Consider the following 20,881-nt stretch of genomic DNA (forward strand, 5'->3'; position numbering starts at 1 on the left):
TCTGCATTTTTAAAAATGTTGTTCTTTTATTTAATATAATTTTATTAGTTCAATGCCGAACTCGATGTTTTTTTTAATTACAGAAATTTCCTAATATATTTTGTTTACGTGAGTATGTCTATATACGTTTTATGTAAGCATCCGATTTATAAAAAGTAATTTTATTTCATCCAATCTTCTGCGATATCTTGTATAAAGTTTTTTTATTATTTTAGTTCTGGTCTTATTTGTGTACTACATATGATATCTCGATAAAAGGTTATCTCAAAATAAATATGGTTAAGAGCTACAATAGATATTTTTGTGTTAAAATTGGTAGTAGTGTGCACAAAAAGAAAGAATAGTTAATTTGTCTAAAGTGGTATATTCGGCAGCAGATGCATATAGTGCAAGCGTCTATGTTTTAAGGGCGGAAGGATGTGCACCTCATTTTTAGCTAACAAGCTTGCGAACAATATTATTTCTGGTCCTCAATTTACCTTTTAGTTTTAAACAATAATCTGTGACTGACCCCGTGCGATACAAACTATTTTTAAGGAATTTATAGGGAGTCTACGTTCAACAATTTCATGACATTATTGGATGTTCAGTTTTGTGAAAGCGTCTATGTTAGGGAAATTGAAGGAGCACACACGAGCTTTTCAGGGGTTTTGGCTGAAAATTGATTCATAGTTTATTTTTATTGTGCAATAATAGGTGTATCGTCTATATAATAGAAGTCCTAGTATCTATCGGTATGGATCGTTCGTTTGTGTAAATGTTATACAGTGTAGGTGTCTTTATGCTACCCCAAGCGAGACCGTTCTTCATCTGCTATTCTTACCATTGAGTGATACAAAAAATATTCTCTTGTGTAGGCATACGCAGACAATATAAGTGAGTTACGCAGAAAAAATATTCTGTAAGTTAAGGTGTCGTAAGCGGCATTTAGATTGAAAAATACCACCACTGATACCCGATATTTTTCGTACCCATCTTTGATTTAGTATTTGTGATGTACATCACTTTGAATAGCCGACAAAATAAAGATATTGGCCGATAGTTTTTGTGGTCGTTGGAGTTTTTGCCAGGTTTAAGCAAGGTAACAACTTTGGCTTGTCTCTAGACTTTGGGTATCTCCTAATTTGAATACAGTTGTTTATCATCTGGATAAGCCATTGTAGTGTTTTTGGTCCAGATTTCGTAATCAGCTTTGTGCTCAGATCCTCAATGTCGGTATTTGTATTATTTTTCATTAAATATGTAGATGGTAGATCCAAGCTCAAAGCTTTTTCCGATAGAAATAGTATGTCTATACCTATAATGTAGTTTTCAGCGATCAGCTATATACCAAATATCCTAGGTTAGGCCCTATATGTGTTTCCTATACTAGAAATTAGTTAAATTCGTGTTTAGCTCATATGTCTGATAAGTTTAAGTAAAGTAAAGTTTCTTGATTTTTAGATATACCCTTAACAGTTATAGACATATGTTATTAGAATAGTTGGTCCTAAAAAGGACCAATTTGACAAAATCATATTAAAGGGGTGACTGAAGAATTAGCCGATTAATTAATTAATGATTACCCGGGGTATGCCCGATTGCGGTGGTCTTATTAGTACTTCAATCTTCCTAAAGGCTCGTTTTTTAAAAACCATAAGTAATGCGTAATCTTTTACTTTTTATTAAAAATTTAAATTTTACATGCCGTGTATTACTTTTTGAAGATATGTCAAATCAGATGTGTATAGTAATAATTTTAGGTTCTAAAGAGCCTCTTTCTGGAAAATAAATAAGTTTGTGATATCTGTCACAACTCATATATAGATAATAAAAAAATAAACAGTTAAAATAAGTGTAAACAATCTTAACTACATACATCGTCGCCACTGTTCAGGTGATGGGTTTATCACAGATATCAAAGGTTACATTTTAATTCAATGTTCTATTTACGTATCTTCAATATTAAAAAAGTAGAAAAAGACATGTTTATGCTTTTATTTTTTTAATCTATTCTATTTTCTTTCTAGAGTTCCGCCTTTTTTGAACGACCTGTGTTCTTTTTTCAATTGGGCACTTGTCCAAAGCTATGGCAAATACTCCTCTGCTATTTTACATTAATATGACATCCATTATTTTCTCTAAACACTCTGTCCTCTGCTATTCTACATTAATATGACTGATTTATTTTATCTTTCTTGCAACTATTTTAATGTTTATCCTGTGTATCTTCTTCTTCTTCTTCTACTTTTTCTTTTTATATAGACATAAAAACAGACATCTGTCTGTTTTTCAATGTGCCTCCAGTAAGTTGCCTTTCCATCGTTTTCGTGGTCGTCCTACTGATCGTCTTCCTATGGGTTAACCGTCTCTTGCCGTCTTTATTGTTTTATTTGTTGTCATTCGGCATATATGATCGTTTCATTCTACTCTTCTATTTCTTAACCAGTTCTTCATGTTCTTCACCTTGCATCTACGTCGTATATCTGTACTTCTAGCTCTATCCCATAGTGTCTTACCATCAATTTTTCCAAGTGTTTTCATCTCTGCTGTGTCATATCCTTTTTGTCCTCTCTGTGTCAGATCTTCTTTCTGCCGCGTATGTCATTATTCGTCTGATGACTGTTTTGTAAATTCTGCCTTTCGTTTCTTTTCCGATATTTTTATTTCCTCATAATGTTTCATTTAGGCAGCCTGTGTCTCTGTTTGCTCTATTCATTGGGTCTTCCACTTTAGTTTCGAGCTTTCCGTAGCTAGATAATGTGATGCCTAGATATTTAAGCTATAACACTTGTTCTATTATAATGACCTTCCAGCTCCAATTAACATCTTAGTAAATTTGCTGTTGTAACCATGCATTTTGTCTCTTTTGGGGAAATTAACATGTTAAATTTTCTGGCGGTTATATGAAATTGGTGCAGCATACGTTGTAAATCATTTTCACTTTGAAAGAGTAGTATTGCGTCGTCTGTACAGCAGATTATTTTTAGTTTTTATTTTTTATTATTTCATCCATAATCAGGTTGAATAATAGAGGACTCAGGTAATATCCCTGTTTTATTCCATTGTCACCTTCAATAGGGTCGGTTAGTTATTCTTCTACTTTTACTTTTATTGTGTTGTTTTGGTATATATTTTCTATCGTTTTGATTTTTTCTAGAGGTATCTCTCTTGCGTACAATAAGGGGATAACGTTTTTTTAATTTATGTATCTTCTGTATATCATTATTTCTTTTGGTTATAAAAAATAAATTTTGGTTATTATTTCTTAATATTCTCTTAACGTGTTTATTAATTGTCTGGTTATATGTGTATCAAGATATGTGTGTCATAATAGATTGTAATGCATATTTCATGTAATGTAATTAAAGTGCCCTTTGCGTTTGCCAATTACTTTCTCACTTCCTCAGCGATAGGTCTTTTTTTCCTCATCAATAACCTTATCCTCGCTCGATACAGCTATTTTAACCCTCTATAGCCCCGTGTGTACTCAAGGCAACAAAAGAGTTTTTGATGCAGAAAACTTTTTTAAAACAATTTCCGACTCTAGTATGCCCTCTGTTAATTTCAGGCATTATTTGGTTATACATTTTAATACACTTTGTGAACCTATGATGAAACCTATATGAAAATGTTTAACAATATGTCAAATGGACATGACTGCCTTATTAGTTTGTATTTTCGATCGTGATTTATTGTTATAAATTGTGTACAATTTATATAAAAATACATACAGAGGCATTATATCAGCATTTAGATATTGATTACCGTTGACATTTGTTTATTTTATTGTGTTGTTTCAGTACTGTGATAAAAACAGGTATGTTGCTTTGAATCCACGCTGGACCATATTATTTTAAATTATTTCTTTAAGATGGATACAAAAACATTCTACGGGAAAAGCAGTAAATATCCGAGGAATACAAAGACTCTGACTTTGATAGTGATAATAAGAAAGTGATAATGAATTTTCCATGTACTCAGATATCAATCGATCCAGGATCAAATAAAATGGAAAATGAAGACGATTTGTACGAAGCAAATTTAGACCAGGATACCAATTTAGATTTAGACCAAGATGAAGATGAGGGCGATACCGATAAAACAGAAAAACACACTGAACAAAATGTGCTCAAAAGGTCAAAAATGATCGTAAAAAACATTCAGTGGAAGAGTGGTTCCCGAACAGTATTTCCAATTCCAGAATGAAAAGGTAATTTACCAACATGCAAATTATTAAAACCGGAATCCCCTCTACATTATTTTAAAAAGATGATATCTAAAAATATGCTGTAAAACATAATAGAACAAAGTAATTTGTATGCACTGCAAAAGAATATAAATAAACCATTGAATATGACACTAGCAGAATTAAACCAATTTATTGGATCTGTTCTACTGATGTCAATATATGGCATGCCAAGGACAAGATCATTTTGGCAGAAGGAAGCACGTGTTGCTCAAATAGTCGATACTATATCTAGGAATCGCTGGGAAGAAATAAAAACTAAAATGCATTTCAATAATAACGAAAATATGGTCAACAATAATGATAAGTTATACAAAATTAGACCGTTCATCAACGGTTTATTTTAAAAGTTTCAAAGTATTCCAATGAGTGAAAAATTGTGTATTGATGAACAAATGATACCATTCAAAGAGGCACATTCTTTAAAACAATATATGAAGAACAAACCCAAAAAATGGGGATACAAGGCATTTGTTTTGTGTGATAGCAATGGTATTGTTTATAACTGGGAATTATATACAGGAACTGTTAAACATCCTCTTCATTTACCTAATGTAGACACCAGCGGTAATGTAGTAATAAGAATGCGTGAGATAATCAAACCAAACAAATACTATAAAGTATATTTTGACAACTGGTTCAATAGCATTCAGTTGCAGATTGAAATGGAAAAACGTGGACTGCAATGTTTGGGAACTGTTCTTCCAAACAGATTGCCTTATTGCCATTTTTCTGATGACAAGAATATGAAGAAACAGGGCAGAGGTACTGTAGAAGAAAAGCACGCTACAGTAGATGGCATAAGACAAACAGCGTTAAAGTGGTACGATAATAAACCGGTTTATTTGCTTAGTACATTTGTTGGTTCTGAGCCTACTTCGTTAGTCAAGAGGTGGGATAAGAAACAAAAATCAAGAATTATTGTATGCTGTCCAAATTCAGTGCAATTTTATAATAAATTTATTGGAGGTGTCGATCTTATGGATTCACTAATTGCTCTTTACCGAACAGACATAAGATCTAAAAAGTGGTATCTAAAAATATTTTTTCACCTTCTGGATTTAGCTGTTGTTAACAGCTGGTTGTTGAATCGTCGTGATTGCGATTACTTTGAAATTAAAAAGAAAAACCAGTTGCCTTTGTTACAGTTTAAGTCCCACTTATGTAGCGTACTGTTAGCAAGCAATTACCAAATCAAAAACAAAGGACGTCCCAGGCTCAACGAAATTGTAACAAAACAGAGGAGAGGATCTACTGCTATTGTACTACCAAAGGAAGTTAGGCTTGACCAAAGGCCAGTAATTTCTGAAAAAAAGGAAAGATGCAAAAAACCAGGATGCTGTAATACTTCTAAAGTAATGTGCGATAAATGTAAAGTTGCTTTATGTTTTACAACTACAAATATTTGTTTTTTTGAATGGCATAATAAATAAGTATATAACTTGTTTCGTTAGTTTTTGCTAAACACTCCCAAAACTCTTCCCAAACGAAATTTAAAAAATCTAAAAAAATTACTAGTTGTTGTAAATGGATATTTGAGCACATATACAAATTAAAACATTTTATAAACAAACAAGTTTACAAAAAAGTCGGGCAATAGAGAGCTAAGATATTTATATTTCACTATATGCTCTATGAGTTGGTTTTCAATTCAAATTTGCACCTATGACGAAATTTATAATATCTAAGATCTGGTGTTTTCATATGAAACTGGAATAAAACACTTGTTAGATAATATTTATTTGTTTTGAGTACACTTTGTTTAGAACCTAGTATATAAAAAAATAAATATTTGTCTGTCAACAAATTTCTATATAAAAGTACGAGGCACTATTATTCTCATGCTGTGAGCTTTGCTGCTCTGTTACTTTTATAACGCTTAAGCTATTTTTAATTTATTGTAAATATTTTTGAGGTGTGTTTCCTTAAATGATCATTTTTAAGGTTAGTACGTTTGATTAAATGAAATTGACATTAATTTGATAGTTTCCATTTTATTAGTGCTGATGGTATATGACTAGCATCTGTTGGTACTATATATCAATTTCAACATGTGGAAGTGAGAGCACTCTCTTGTTAGTAATTTCAGTGTAAATTTTGACGAAACCAGAAATAACCCATAATATTCTTTCCGTGTGATCTTAGTATTTCCGTTGATTAAATAGTATAGGGTATCCAATATTTCAATCATCGGTATGTCAGAGTGATTTTTATGAATTTTTATATATATTTGCAAAATGAAAAAGAAAGTTCAGTACAGGCAGTTAAACAGCTGATCTGTCAATTTAGAAGTAAGAGCAAGTACCAACTTGCTGAAAAGTATACCCATACACAAAAGGAATAATAAAATGTACAGCACAAACTATAGCGCTATAAGCTATATCTCTATTAATAATTAGGATATACAGTATTTTTTCTAATACACCTGGAACAATTGAGTATATAGGTGAACTTACTATAAAGTAGGTGAATATTAGTGTGGAATTAGAAAAACTTAATAAATCTTTGATCAATTATTCACTATTACGCAGTTAATGAGAAATGTTGGGAATACAAAAAAAAAACATTAAACTAGTTATTTATAGATTTTAAACAAACACTGATATAATCATAAGAATAAAACTATGAAATACCATTACAGAAAAGAAAACTGTCGACTTATTTTCAAATGTACATTGATTTCAAACAGGAAGATTCCATTCCAAACTCTATTTAAAAAGTAAAATCAATAAACAGATAATTATATACATAAAGATTATACAAATCCCAAATATTGGAAAACCTAAATATGCGTGGTCAAAATATTAAAAATCAAAGGGCTTTAAAAAGTGAATGAACTCGCCTAACAGCTGTTTTGAAAACAATATATTATGAAACGAATTGGGGATATTATATTACACAAACTAAACCGCTTGACTACAAAAAAATCAAGAAAATATGACACGACAGGAAAGACTAATGACTTTACAGCTAATTGCCACATAAATATCAATGTAAAGTAAAAATACTTATCTAGATAAACGTATAATGTTTCAACGAAAAATGTTACAAATAAAGGTTAAAACATGCTTTTCAATTCGCGGTAAAAGATTTAATAAAGTTCAGCACACAGTATAAATTCGTAACAAAATTCATATACCAGTAAACGGTACTCGATACAGCAGCAAAGTAATTTTGGCAACAAATATGTAGGTTGTACTTTACCCCATTGGAATCATAGTACCCGCTATGGAAAATGGTGTCTTCTTTGACATCCAGCAACCACAAATGTGAAATTAGGAAAGATTAATGTGAAATTAGGAAAATTCAATGAACCGTTGATCAAATATTCACTATTATATACTTAATGAAAAATGTTGGGAATAAAAAAAACATTAAGCTAGTTATTTATAGATTTTCAACAAACATATGATATAAGTATAAGATTGTAACTAAAATGCTATGGAAGAACTAGGCATACATAAGAAAAGTAACTGCCAACTTACTTTCAAATGTCCAGTGACCTCAAACAGGAAGATGCCCTGTCTCCAATCGTGTTTACCATCGTTTTGGAGAGCATCTCCCGGAAAGCAAATACAGAAAATCTCACAGTTTAATAATTAAGGTCCTCATATTATACGGACCTTCGACGATGAGTTTAATATGGTAGCGAAAAAAATTATTGGTAAGCAAAAAACATTAATACATTAAATAGAAAAAAGCGCAAAAAAGGGTCCTCCAAATCAACGATAATAAAAAAATATATGGTTATCACTTTGAAATGTTTTATCGGTCTAAATATTTGGAATTTAAAAGCACTTTTAACAAAAACACTACAAAAGAGAATAACAACAGAATACAAGCTGGCAATTGCTACGTTTTAAGCAAAAAAATTAAATCCAAAAATACATCCCGCAGTAAGAAAAATAAGAATCTACGTACGTAAGTAAAACACAAACAATGAAAAAATAAAATAAGAGCCGATTGAGCGTCGTAGAAAGAAATATATAATTCTGTTATGAATAAGATCACAAATCAAGACAAAGTGCAAAACAATAACCTTAGCGTTGAGATTTAATTTCTTGTACGACGGTGCAATTTTTATATATCTGTTTGACCTTAGCATTAGTTCCCGGTCGTAAAACACTTCTGAGGGCTTTTCTGGCAATCCTGATCTCAGTAATACCTGAGTTTTACTTACATTATTTTATATATCCTGATTTTAGTAGTTCGCATTACACTTCTGGATTTAAAAGTGTTATGAGGTGATACATATATCAGTTTGCTACCTGAATTTTCCCTTTTATCTCTTATGTGACAACGTTATCTGCGATATCTAAAACGCCCCAATTTTTCAAAATTTTATGGGTCTATTGTTACGTTATATGCTCTATTCTACATCATATCTTTTATCTCTTAATAAATATTTATTTGGTTTTATCGTTACTATTATACCGTTTTTTTTTTGCTGGTAATAGCATTATTCTATAGTATTCTAATATTTAATCTATGGATTAAATTCGGATAGCGGATAGTGATATTCTTTACTTTCTCGGAGAAATTATAGTGTAACACACAAAAACCGTATTAAATTGCCAAAAACTTCCTTGCATATTCTATTTATTTATGAGGGGCAGCAGCAATATCAGTACCTACCATAATAATGCATATAGTCCTGGACTGGCTAATCGTTGGATAATAGGAAACATGGATGTAGCAGTTTTAATGGTTTGGTGACTGCTTACTGAAATCGGGGAGCAGAGATATCAGTACCAAGTTAATGACTATAGGAGTTGCGGATACATTTTCTGATAATTTAGTTCCTCCCTTTTTTTTTAAATATACTATAGAAGTCTCAAGTACAGGTCTCATGTAATTGTGGAAGATGCATAAGGTATTTAGACATCGTTTTTTGTAAATTGAATGTTTTAGATTTTCAGATGTATAAACTTGACGTGAATTAATTTGGACTCATTTAGTTTAGGCTCCAATAGGTATACTATTTGTAGACTTTAGCAAAGGCCTAAACAATGTCAAAAAAGACTAGCATAATTTTTTTTTCTAAAACGTATTTCTCAACAAGTTTCTCACTTAGTTATATCGATAATTCTGTATATTCAATTAATCATGGGATACTTTTTATCTCTGAATAAAAATTATCGGTTTGGAATCAGCTCCTTTTTTTATTATTGGTTTCATTAACTTACATAAATAAATACAACCTGATTTAAAGTAAAGCTGAAGTTGGTTTTTAAATGCACACTTTAATACTCTGTTTTTGTTTGCCTTATTTTTAGACCTTTTGCTCAAGCGCCCATCTCCATTGTCTCAATCATTAATTCAATTATCTCTCCTTATCTCTTACTAACACCACATCGTTAGCATACATCAGGCACCAAGGGATATCTCCTTGACATGTTTTCGTTAATTTTTCCAACACTAATTAGAAGAGATAAGGGATTAGCACTGACCCCTGATGCAATACTATTCTCAAATGAAATTTATCAATCTTACCCTCACTTGTTCTAACATTAGTTTTCCATTACTTGCCTTATGATAAAAATTGCATCCGTTGTTGATTTGCCTTGCATGAATTTAAACTGAATATTTATGTTTCTTCCTGTATCCTACTATCAATTATTCTCTCCCACAGTTTCATGGTGTGACAGAGTAGTTTTAGGGCTCTATAGTTTGTACAGAGTTTACCATCTACTTTGTTTTTGTATAAAGGTACTAAAATGCTACTTCTCCATTCATCCGGTATTCGCCTTACTTTCAAAATTCTATTAAATAGTCCTGTTAGCCAACTTGTTCCTGATTTTCCTAATGCTGATCATATATATCCAGGGATGCCATCAGGACCTATGCCTTTTCTTTTTTCATCTTATGTAGCTCTTGAATTACTTCCGCGGTAGTCATTTTCGGCACCATTGCTATTACTGTCTCTGTTGCCTCTATAGATGCTTTCTCAAACTCTTCGTTTAATTGGTCGTTAAAGAACTCCTTCCAGCGATTTTTTACATCCTTTCCTTGTATAAATAGTTTAATGTATTTATCTCGTATACATTTAATCTGATTAAAATCTTTGGTTTTCTTTGCTCCACTTTTAGCAATTTTGTATGTTTTTTTCTTAGTACTCAGTTCATTGTACAGCTTTTCATACGCTGCTACCATAGATTGTGCTACCGCTACTTTTGCTTCCTCTTTATCTATTTGATACTTTTGATAATCTTAGTCTGATATTTTTTCTTGTCCCTCGTTATATAATCTTCTCTTGTCTTTTATATTGTCTTACACATTGTCTGACTATCTATATTTACCAATTTTTAAGTCAATTTCCTGAGATGTTTTCAAGTATTTTAGTTACACCCTCTTTAATAATTTTTGACACATTCCTCCAAATTTCATTATGACCTTTTTCCATATTCTAACACATTCTTTTTTTATTTCTGTTCTAAATTGAACTACTTTGTCGCTTGTTAACGTCAATTAATTGTTTTTGTGACTCTCCTCGATATTTTGGTTTTATTTCTTATTTTACTTGTATATCTAGTACCAGCACTTTATGCTGTTGGCTTAGAGTTTCACTAATTATTACTTTAGAGTCTTTACAAAAGGGATTGGCTTACGATCCATATTTGGAATTGATTTTGTCTGCTTTTGAATTGGATAAGTTGGCTTTCTCTTTTCTAAAAGCATGTACTAACAGTGTACTAGGTATGGCCACTGTTAGTACATGCTACTGCTAATTCCAGCATATCTGCCATATTATTTGCTGCTAATAGGATTCTTCTATAGCATTCTAATATTTCATCTATAGATTAAATCCGTATAGCAAATAGATACTTTTCACTTTCTCGGAGAAATAATATTCTAACATACAAAATCCTATTAAATTGCCACAACCTTCCTTGCATATTTTATTCACTTATAAGGGACAGCAGCAATATCAGTACCATAATAAGGCGTATACTCCTGGACTGGCTAATCGTTGAATAATAGGAAGCATGAGTGTAGCAGTTTTAATGTTTTCGGGACTGCTACCTGGTATCGGGGAGCAGTGATATCAGTACCAAGTTGTTGCATATATGAATTGTTGCTTGAACTTTATTATTACTAAACAGCACTATATAAATAGCACTATATTCTATAACACAAGAAACACTGTGTTATAAAACAGTCGAATAATATACAGATTTCCAATTCAAATATTCAAAAAATTAAAGAACAGCTTACTAAAATAGAAATCGCCTATTTAAAATGCAATCCATTAATGACCCAAGGTACCAAGCACTTCTAGCATATGGTAATGATATTGATCTCATAAAAAACTCTCTCCCGTCTGCGACATCTTCAACAAAGTGAAGAGAACACGAAAAATGTTTTACTTAAAACCAACAAAATGAAAAATAAATACAAGCGAATCAACAAAATAGAGCAATTCAATCTAGATCGTGGATAAAACAAGTGATGTTTTTATCTAAGGGGACGTCATAGAATTTTTGGGGAAATGTTCTCTAATTTAATATGTCGTAAGCGGCATTTAGATTGACAAATACTACCCCTAATACCTGATATCTTTCGTACCCGTTGTTGATTTTTGCAACAACGGGTACGTTATTACATACTTTATAAGTATTACGAATAAAAATAAATAAGCAAGAAGAATGTAAGTGTACTATATTTAAACCAAGTGACAGAAAAAAGAATATTATACGTACATGTACTTCTAAATTAAAAATTATATGCCTGACAACGCTAGATACAAAAAACAATGATTTAACATTGAAAATAATAATTTTCAAACGACAAAGTATTTAAAACGATAAGGCCTAACATATTATATGTAATTGTAATAGATATGTTGGCTAAAATTAAGTTACCATAAGACACCGAAATATTATATCTGGGTAATAACTCACTACTGATTGTTAGTATCTACCATAAGTGTATCCATGTGATTATGTGTATCTAAAGTATAGTAGTATATTGAATTCCCTACATTAAAAAATCGAAATATTTAAATTAGACAGTAAAAAATTATAATTTTAAGATTGATTTATAAATTATTATAATTTAAATTTTACTGCTTGATGAAACAAATATTGTAAGTCACACACTGTAGCAATCGAAACATCGGAACGTACATTTATAATATAATAAATGTTTCAGTGCCAATGCATTAAAAAAAATACTAGTACATAAAAATGGACAGGTGCCTTTTCAAAGTTTATAATAGACACTAATTTCAGTTTATCTATAATTAAAGCAAGTAATATAAATTACCACCATAAAATATTTAACTACATTAACCAAGTACGTGTTTGTGAAATTTCTCGATGACTAAATTGATTGATATTTAAATAAATTTGAAGTTCCAAAATGTACCGGCTGTAAAATTTAAAAACCTACGACTAATCAAATTATTGGCAACATCGGAGGGGTTTAGTTGTGTACGCAAAGAAATGTATACGGATCCCAAAAGTGTTTTAACCTATTACGGAGTCCACTTAATCCGACGTGTTGGTCGGAGTCCACATAAAGTGCTACCCAGATAATAATATACACGGTGTATATTCGCCTGGAGTTAGTATAATACCGTTTTTGTACGGAGCCCTCATTAACCGCTATATCTATATATATAAATATATATATATATATATATATATATATATATATATATATATATATATATATATAAATATATATATATATATATATATATATATATATATATATATATATATATATATATATATATATATATATATATATATATATATATATATCGAAACGTCAGTTCCAGACTATTACAAGTCCGAATTTTTTGATTTTGAGTTAAATATGAAGAAATGTGCCTAATCATCGTTTCTATCAGTTCCAAAGACTTACAAGTCGATTGGATATAAAACAAATCCATAAAATCAAATATTCTACTTTGAAAATTAAAAAAATATATCAGTTTTGTCAGTTTCATACGATTACATTTCGATTACATTTAGTATGCTACGAATCCAAAATTTATGTTTAGTCTCTCAATTCCAAAGAATGACAACTCGGAATATTACGGTCTGGAACTGGCAACACTGGCACTGTCATTCCGATGCTGCCCAATTATTGAAGGTCGAAGTGTGTTGTTTTGAGTTTTCTTTCATGGTCTAGTCTAAGCTTTATAGTGTTTAGTGTTCACAATTTTGTGAGATTATTGTTATTTCTAAATCTTTTATTTAAAACATGGACATCCCGAAGTGGAAACGAAATATCGGAAGAACTGCTTACATGTTATCCCTTGTAAATGGAGAAAAATACATCGCGGTAAGTAACACGTGTATTTTTTTGCTTTCATTGAGCAATTGTTTTAAATAACGTCCTTTTTAAACTAACTTAAAAAATTAACTGGTAATATTTAGATACTTAGAGGATCAACACACTTTTTGATAATTTTCTTTTTCACGTAACTAAATATCACTGTTCTAATGCCGATTGCAGTGGAAATGCACAGAAATAAGATATTTTTCTAGTTTAATTTTCACTATTTTCAATGGCAACAGTTTTCACATTCTCTTTTTTTTAGCATATAAGTACATAGGATGTCTATCTCTCTCTTCTTTCTGAAATGGCTTGTTTGGTCTGTTGAAGTGAATGATCATGATGACATATAGCTTTACAATGTTGCCAGAATTGTTTCAATTTCCCTTAGAAAAGTAAAACTTACTGAACCACGGGGGAAAGACTGTTGCAGAATGCCAACAATGAAACAATACATGTAAATTAACGTAAAAATGCATATTTAGGATAGTACGTTTATCAGCATTCTGCTCTACGAACATACCTTACTAACGATCACAACAACCTTAAATATTTAAAATAAACGGATCTTTACGGAGCATGTCTATAAAATAAAAATATAGTTGAGCAGGCATTTCCCTTGCTATTTAACAATGTTTTAAAATTGTTTTTGATCACTCCACCTCCCATAATTTTTAGCATATTATTATGTTCTTTGAACTGTGTCAAAATTGTAAACAGAGAATCCTTTAGGTTAGACTATTGTTTTTAAGGTGTTAAAAGAAAAAAATCATTAAAAGTGGGTTGGATCTGCTGGTAAAATTTTCCCTCTTTTTTATGCTAAAAATTCTGTTCATTATTTTCAGCCCTGCCCATTGGCGACAACACCAGATGAATGGAACAGAGTTTCATCATCAGTGGAGCTCACAGAAGCAAACAAGTTTATGCCAAACACAGACATGGACATCGATATTGAGGTACTTAAACTAGACATTAAAATGTTCACTTATTTTTGTTTTTAATATATAATAGACTTTCTAAATCTTCATCACAAATAAATGCCCAGCCGTGTGGTGCTGATCACTTGATACAACTTGAAATTAAATTTACAATTTTAACTCTAGAATAATTATAACAACGAAAAAATGATTTACGTAATAAACAATAAGGAAATACCTACAATACCGTTAAGGTTTTACACCTGTTGATAGGAAAACGATTAAGTAAATTTAATTGTTAACTCATAGCACCACAAAAAAGGGCCTAGGTCACTAATCCGAGATAATTGTTACTGACAGGTCCGTTTTTACCTTATGTATGTGTAATTTGAGATTTATAATTCTTGACTTTGTTTCAGAGTTCCCTGAGTGATGCAACCTACACAGAGTTAAAAAACGTTGAGATCAACTGCCCGTCAATGACTCCAGCTTCTAATTCCCAAACTATGTGCAACTATACAAAGGCTATACTAAATCATGATGATTCTTCAAGTAACGATTATTCATCAGGATCAGATGACGTCTTCATTCCTGAGAGTCCTTATGAATCATCAGATGAGTATGAATCATCAGACGAGATCTCCAATACTCCGCATACAGTACGAAAGCAGATCTTCAACACTCCATCGCCACCACCACAATCAGCACACATGCACAACCCTAATACTCCGTCGCCGCCACCACCACATGCAGTACAGACGCAGATCTCCAATACTCCTTCATCACCACCGCATGCAGTACTGACTAAGAACTCCAATACTCCGTCGCCACCACCAAATGCATTACAGACACAAGAGAGAGAACAAGAAAATACTGACCAAACAAATGAACCTACAAAAACTCGAAAACGGCTTAGAAACTCTAAAAATTGGGCTAAAAATATAAAAAAAAATAGAAGGAATCATGGTGAGGCATATGTCAAATCTACAGGGAAAGATGTTCAAGATAGACAAGTAAGAGATGCCTGTACTGATAAGTGCCGTCTAAAATGTAAAACCAAAATTGATGACGAGACGAGACAAAAAGTGCATAAAAGCTACTGGAACCTAGCAGACATCAATCGTCAACGTGATTTCCTGGTAAAAAGCATGCAGCCCGTAATACCAAAGTATTCGATGATAAAGCCAAAAAGCGCATGGACAAACAATTTTGCATATTATTTTGATATAAACCACGTCAAAGTGAAAGTATGTAAGTTATATTTTATGAACACACTAGATATAAATAGCGCTGTAATTTCAACGGCCCAAAAAAAGAAGACTGACGAAGGATTTGTTGACAAAGACAACAGAGGAGGTAATCCCAATGCGGGGAGACCAAGGATTCACGAGGATGTCAAGAATTTTGCTCGAAGGCATATCGAATCTTTTCCAATAATGGATTCCCATTATTGTAGAGCTCGAACAGAACGGAAATATTTACAAGGCGACTTGAATCTGACGGAGATGTACAGACAATACTGTATAAAATGTACTGAGGAAAATAAAATGCAAATGAAAAAACATCTTTATGAATCCATATTTAATACCGAATATAATATATCTTTTTTTACTAAAAAAAAAAGATGCATGCTGTACATGCATGAATTACGAAAATTTGAACGCAGATGAAAAAATTGCTCAACACGAGAACTTCAATGTACATATTCAGGAAAAAAAGAGGAGTCGTATTGAAAAAGACAATGACGTCAAAAATTCATCGGAAGATACGACGGTGAGCTGTTTCGATCTTCAAGCGGTGCAAACAATTCCAGAGGGCAGCAGAAGTGACTTCTTCTACAAGAGAAGATTATCATGTTATAATTTCACCATATATGACAGTAAGAAAAAAGCTGGATTCAGTTACTTCTGGCACGAAGGAGTAGCTCGTCGCGGAGAAATGAAATAGGGAGCTGCATCTTGAATTATTTGAAAGAAAATCCAACAAATAAAATTGTATTCTATTCTGACAACTGTCCCGGGCAAAATAAAAATAAATTCATTGTGGCCCTATTTATGTTTTGTGTGAGGAATCTGGAAATTGAATCGATTACTCACAAATTTTTCGTGGTCGGGCATTCGCAGAACGAAGGAGATGCAATGCATGCTCTGATAGAGCGACAAAAAAAAGAGCTCTCAAGGCTGGACCATTGTACGTGCCAACACAACTCCTGCCAATAATCTCCCTGGCTAAAAAGACCGGCCAACCATACACCACCAAGGAAATGGTAGACTTCTATGATATAAAGTCCTTGGTGATGAAATGGGACAATTTCACCATAAATGAGGACGGTGCAGCAGTTAAGTGGAATGATATTCATATAATAGAAATACGGAAAGAGAGTCCACATCTGATTCTATACAAGAATATATTTGCTGATGAGAATTTCAAAATTATAAACACCCGTAGAAGAACTCGGCGACAAACAGAAATGTCAACACTGAAACCAGGGTATACTCAGCCACCGGGCGTTACTGCAGCAAAAAAGAAAGATTTACTATCACTATGCAAGACTGGAGCGATTCCAAGACCTTACTGGGACTTCTACAATAGCCTATCTACCAATGAAAGACCGACGGAAGAAGATTCAGACTGATTGAATAATTTTTTAAATAAAGTATTAAACCTAGATGCAGTTTTCTTCTTTTCTTGTTAGCGATGTTTAAAACAGACTTTCTTGGTTCACAGATTTGGGTATGGGTCTCTCCCACTGACTTGGGTTATTAGTCATGCTCTTCGTGGTCATTAACTATATTGCAAGAGGAACACCCGATAGCACGATGGGAGGCGGGACCGAGGTTCGAACCCAGAACCTCCGGATTACGAATTTCCTATGCTAGCCATTACACTACCGGTGCTTTGCTAGCGTACTGCCCTCTTAATACTTTAAGGAACAACCCACCAAGTAGTGTTGTTGTGTCTCCCCATTGTTTGGGAGGTTCACAGAGACCTGTGCTCCTCAGTGAGGGTATAAATGGAGTAAAAAAAGGTTGCTCGATAGAAATTTTTGTACTATTGTTAGTCACTCGTACACAAACCTATGAATACATATTGTCAAAATTACTCTGCAAATTGGTAAAAATGTCAGTTCCAAACGCTAACAACTCTTAATAATCTTAAATTTGCTCTGCAAATTGGTAAAAATATCAGTTCCAAACGCTAACAACTCTTAATAATATTAAATAACATTAATTGTGGTAATAAAATCATTTCTATTTTTATATCAAATTCAAACTGAAGTATAGTTTCATGGACTGTAATAATTTCAATAAAATCTGTTCACTACTAATAGATGAAAATTAAACTTACGAAGCAACGCAAAACTTAGCGAAAATTAAAGTTTTAATTCGACCCATTTGTCATTGTAAGGGAGGCTTGGTCTCATTACGTATTAATACGAGTGTACCTATATTAGGGTTACCCTCATTTTTATGCCACTTCGAGCGTTGATGAAGAGTATGTAAATATTCTCTGCTCCATCTTTGCCAAAAGTCTGCATGTAATCGTTGCAGCAATTGCCAACGACTTAGTCTATTTAAATAAACATCACTGTAATCCCGATCGGGAATTATCTTTAAAGGCTCTAGTGTAAGAAAATGACCAGGTGTTAACACTGAAAAATCATTTGGATCATTACTGACAGGACATAAGGGACGACTATTTAAGACAGCCTCTATTTGTATGAGTAATGTATTGAATTCTTCATAGGTTAAAACCTGTTCGCCTATGACTCTAGACACATGTCTGATAATTTGCAATTATCTCCACAATTTGATTTTCAGACTTGTAATAGTCTGGAACTGAGGTATCGATATATATATATATATATATATATATATATATATATATATATATATATATATATATATATATATATATATATATATATATATTAATGTGATATTATAAGTCAGAGGTGCGCCAAGCAATTAATTAGCTAATTAATTAATTAATTAAACTTATTTAAATGGTGCAATTATGATTTTATCACACTGTTTAATTCTCTTATCTCAGGGTTTTATTCGTGCTTCAATATCTATGCTTTACATAGGATAGGTAAGGTCTGAGGGATACCGGAATAATAAACATATATGATACAAAATTATATATTGAAATAAAATTCACACTCAAATATCTTAAACAAAAAATATCTCATATAAGGATTATCAAAATTTTGTTCTACGTACGTGAACCTTCAAAAATTAATGTTATATACTATATAAATTAAAATTTCAAATCAAAATTGTTGTTCTATATCTCCTGATAAATATTTCTATCTTTTCTGAAGCAATTAAAAAAAAACTTTGTTGATAAAGGAAAAACTGACGAATGGTAAAAAAAACTATCTTTCTGATGATGAGTTGTTCAAATCCTTGTTCGTTGTAGCCTACACTATCTATTCTTAGCAGTTCCCTAGGTAATCAGCAATCTTACAACAAATTATTGCGAGCCTCTCGTCTTCAATGATCTCCTTCAGATGCACGTATCGTTCAAAAGATGCTAGCCTCTTCTCCTCTCGATAAACTGAATCTCTCGTTCCGGCCTGAACAGTGACTCTTGGAATATATAAGTAGAAAAGTATGACTTACAATATTTTTCTGGATCAGCTTCCGTCAGGATACACTTAGTCCACGAAAACTCACAAACATTCACTTCTAATGCTTACTATCACTTGGGAACCGCCAAAGAACAACGACCGTTCGCCTTGCACCCTTGGAAAACAACTGATTATCTTTTCTCCCTCAAAAATCTAGCTAAACTCTCATCCGTACATAGCTATCCCACCTTTTTTTATCTTCTCCAATCACAGTTCGTCATACGTATCTCCATCAACCATTTAGATAACAAACAAACAATTTTACCTACAATTATAAATTTCCTAAATACTATTAACATGCTAATTGGTTCCACAAATTCTTAAAAACTAACGGAGAATTATACATTTTAAATTTTTCGATTCTATTGTCTTATTCACCGTATCCGCGTACAAGTCTATTTGTTAAATCCACTCTCCCATTGTTCCATTATTTCATTACGTTCACTCAAATATATTTTACAAAGAAAATAATCTATGCATATCTTTAAATTTTGTTTACTACAGGTAATCCAAAGATAATGGACTTTCATTTCTTCGAAATATCTTTTATAGTTTATTAGGTGAATTATTTGACTTATAATATTTTATACTTTGAAATATTAAGAGCAAACCAATATTATTTTGTATTTTTACATAGCATAACAACTCTCCAGGATATCTTGAAAATTTATTTAGATGGTCTATTTAGTAATTTTAATTTTATCTTTGACGGATAAAATGAATCATAACAATATATATATATATATATATATATATATATATATATATATATATATATATATATATATATATTGATATGATATAGGAGAAAGAAAGATATTGTTTAAAAAATTAATTTATAAGTTACATACTAGATAATTTTAGATATAACAAGTATTTGGTTATTTTAAGAAGTTATATACTAGAGAATTTAATAAAAATATATTTATGTGAGGGCATTTTTAATAAATTAGCATATAATAAGTGTAAAAAGTTGTATTTTAATGTTGTAAATATATTTAAGTGAGCCATGTGCATAGGCAACCAACTATACAGTAAATTGACAGACAGAAATTAATCATAATACGAATATAAAGTGGGGTTATAATAATAATGTTAGTTTAAAATGTTTAATTTATATATATTTAATGATTTAAATGTTTATTCTGATCTGAAAAGCCTAAATGTCAACAAAATTATCAATAGAACATTAATGAATTCTCCAGAATGCAGAATTTGACCCCTGTTTATGTTGGAACATTCTGGAATAATGATTATGTTGGTGGATCGAACAGATATTGTTTTCGAGAACATCCATATAGAAGAAATAGAACCAAATGGAACATGATTTATTGCCAGATGATTCTAGAACAGAAAAAAAAGATATAAATACCCGTGATTTGGATTCAAGATGGCAGTTTTACTATGAAAGTCAGTCAGAAGATCAGTTATGAGTTACAGTTACTGTGAGTCCAGTTTATTATGAAAGTTAGTACCAACATTTAGTTAGTGAAGTAAATTGTTCAGAATTTTCAAGAAGTCAGTCACAAAAGTTTAGTAAGAAATATGAAAGTTAGTTGGAGTCAGTGAATCAGTTACAAATAGTCCAATTGTTTAATATAGTGAGTTAAATGAAGATTAAAAATTATGCATTTATTTTAATGCACATTTATAATTATACACAAATAATTATTGAAGATTAAAAAGGTATATTGGAAGAAATTAAAATTATATTATGATTGGAGATTAGTATAAATCAACTTATAATAATTGGATATTGGTATATTGAGAAGAAGAATAAATATAAATGCTGTTTTGCTGGTTTGCTTGGTG

At 31.5% G+C, this 20,881-nt stretch overlaps 1 protein-coding gene across 3 annotated transcripts in view; it reads right to left on the bottom strand.

The window, feature by feature from the left end:
* Window positions 1-20,881, bottom strand: part of LOC140445539 (cytochrome b5-related protein-like) — a 553,029-nt gene that overhangs the window by 131,994 nt on the left and 400,154 nt on the right. The window contains exon 5 of one of the 3 annotated variants that reach the window (XM_072537637.1): window positions 20,253-20,413. The exons of the other annotated variants lie outside the window; for them this stretch is intronic. Within the exon in view, the coding sequence (XP_072393738.1) occupies window positions 20,398-20,413 (16 nt within the window). The 3' untranslated portion in view covers window positions 20,253-20,397. Of the gene's footprint in view, window positions 1-20,252; window positions 20,414-20,881 lie in introns of those variants that run through there. 3 annotated transcript variants of the gene reach the window in all.

The sequence above is a fragment of the Diabrotica undecimpunctata genome, chromosome 7 (genome assembly GCF_040954645.1).
Source record: "Diabrotica undecimpunctata isolate CICGRU chromosome 7, icDiaUnde3, whole genome shotgun sequence".
Classification (NCBI taxonomy): Eukaryota; Metazoa; Arthropoda; class Insecta; order Coleoptera; family Chrysomelidae; genus Diabrotica; species Diabrotica undecimpunctata.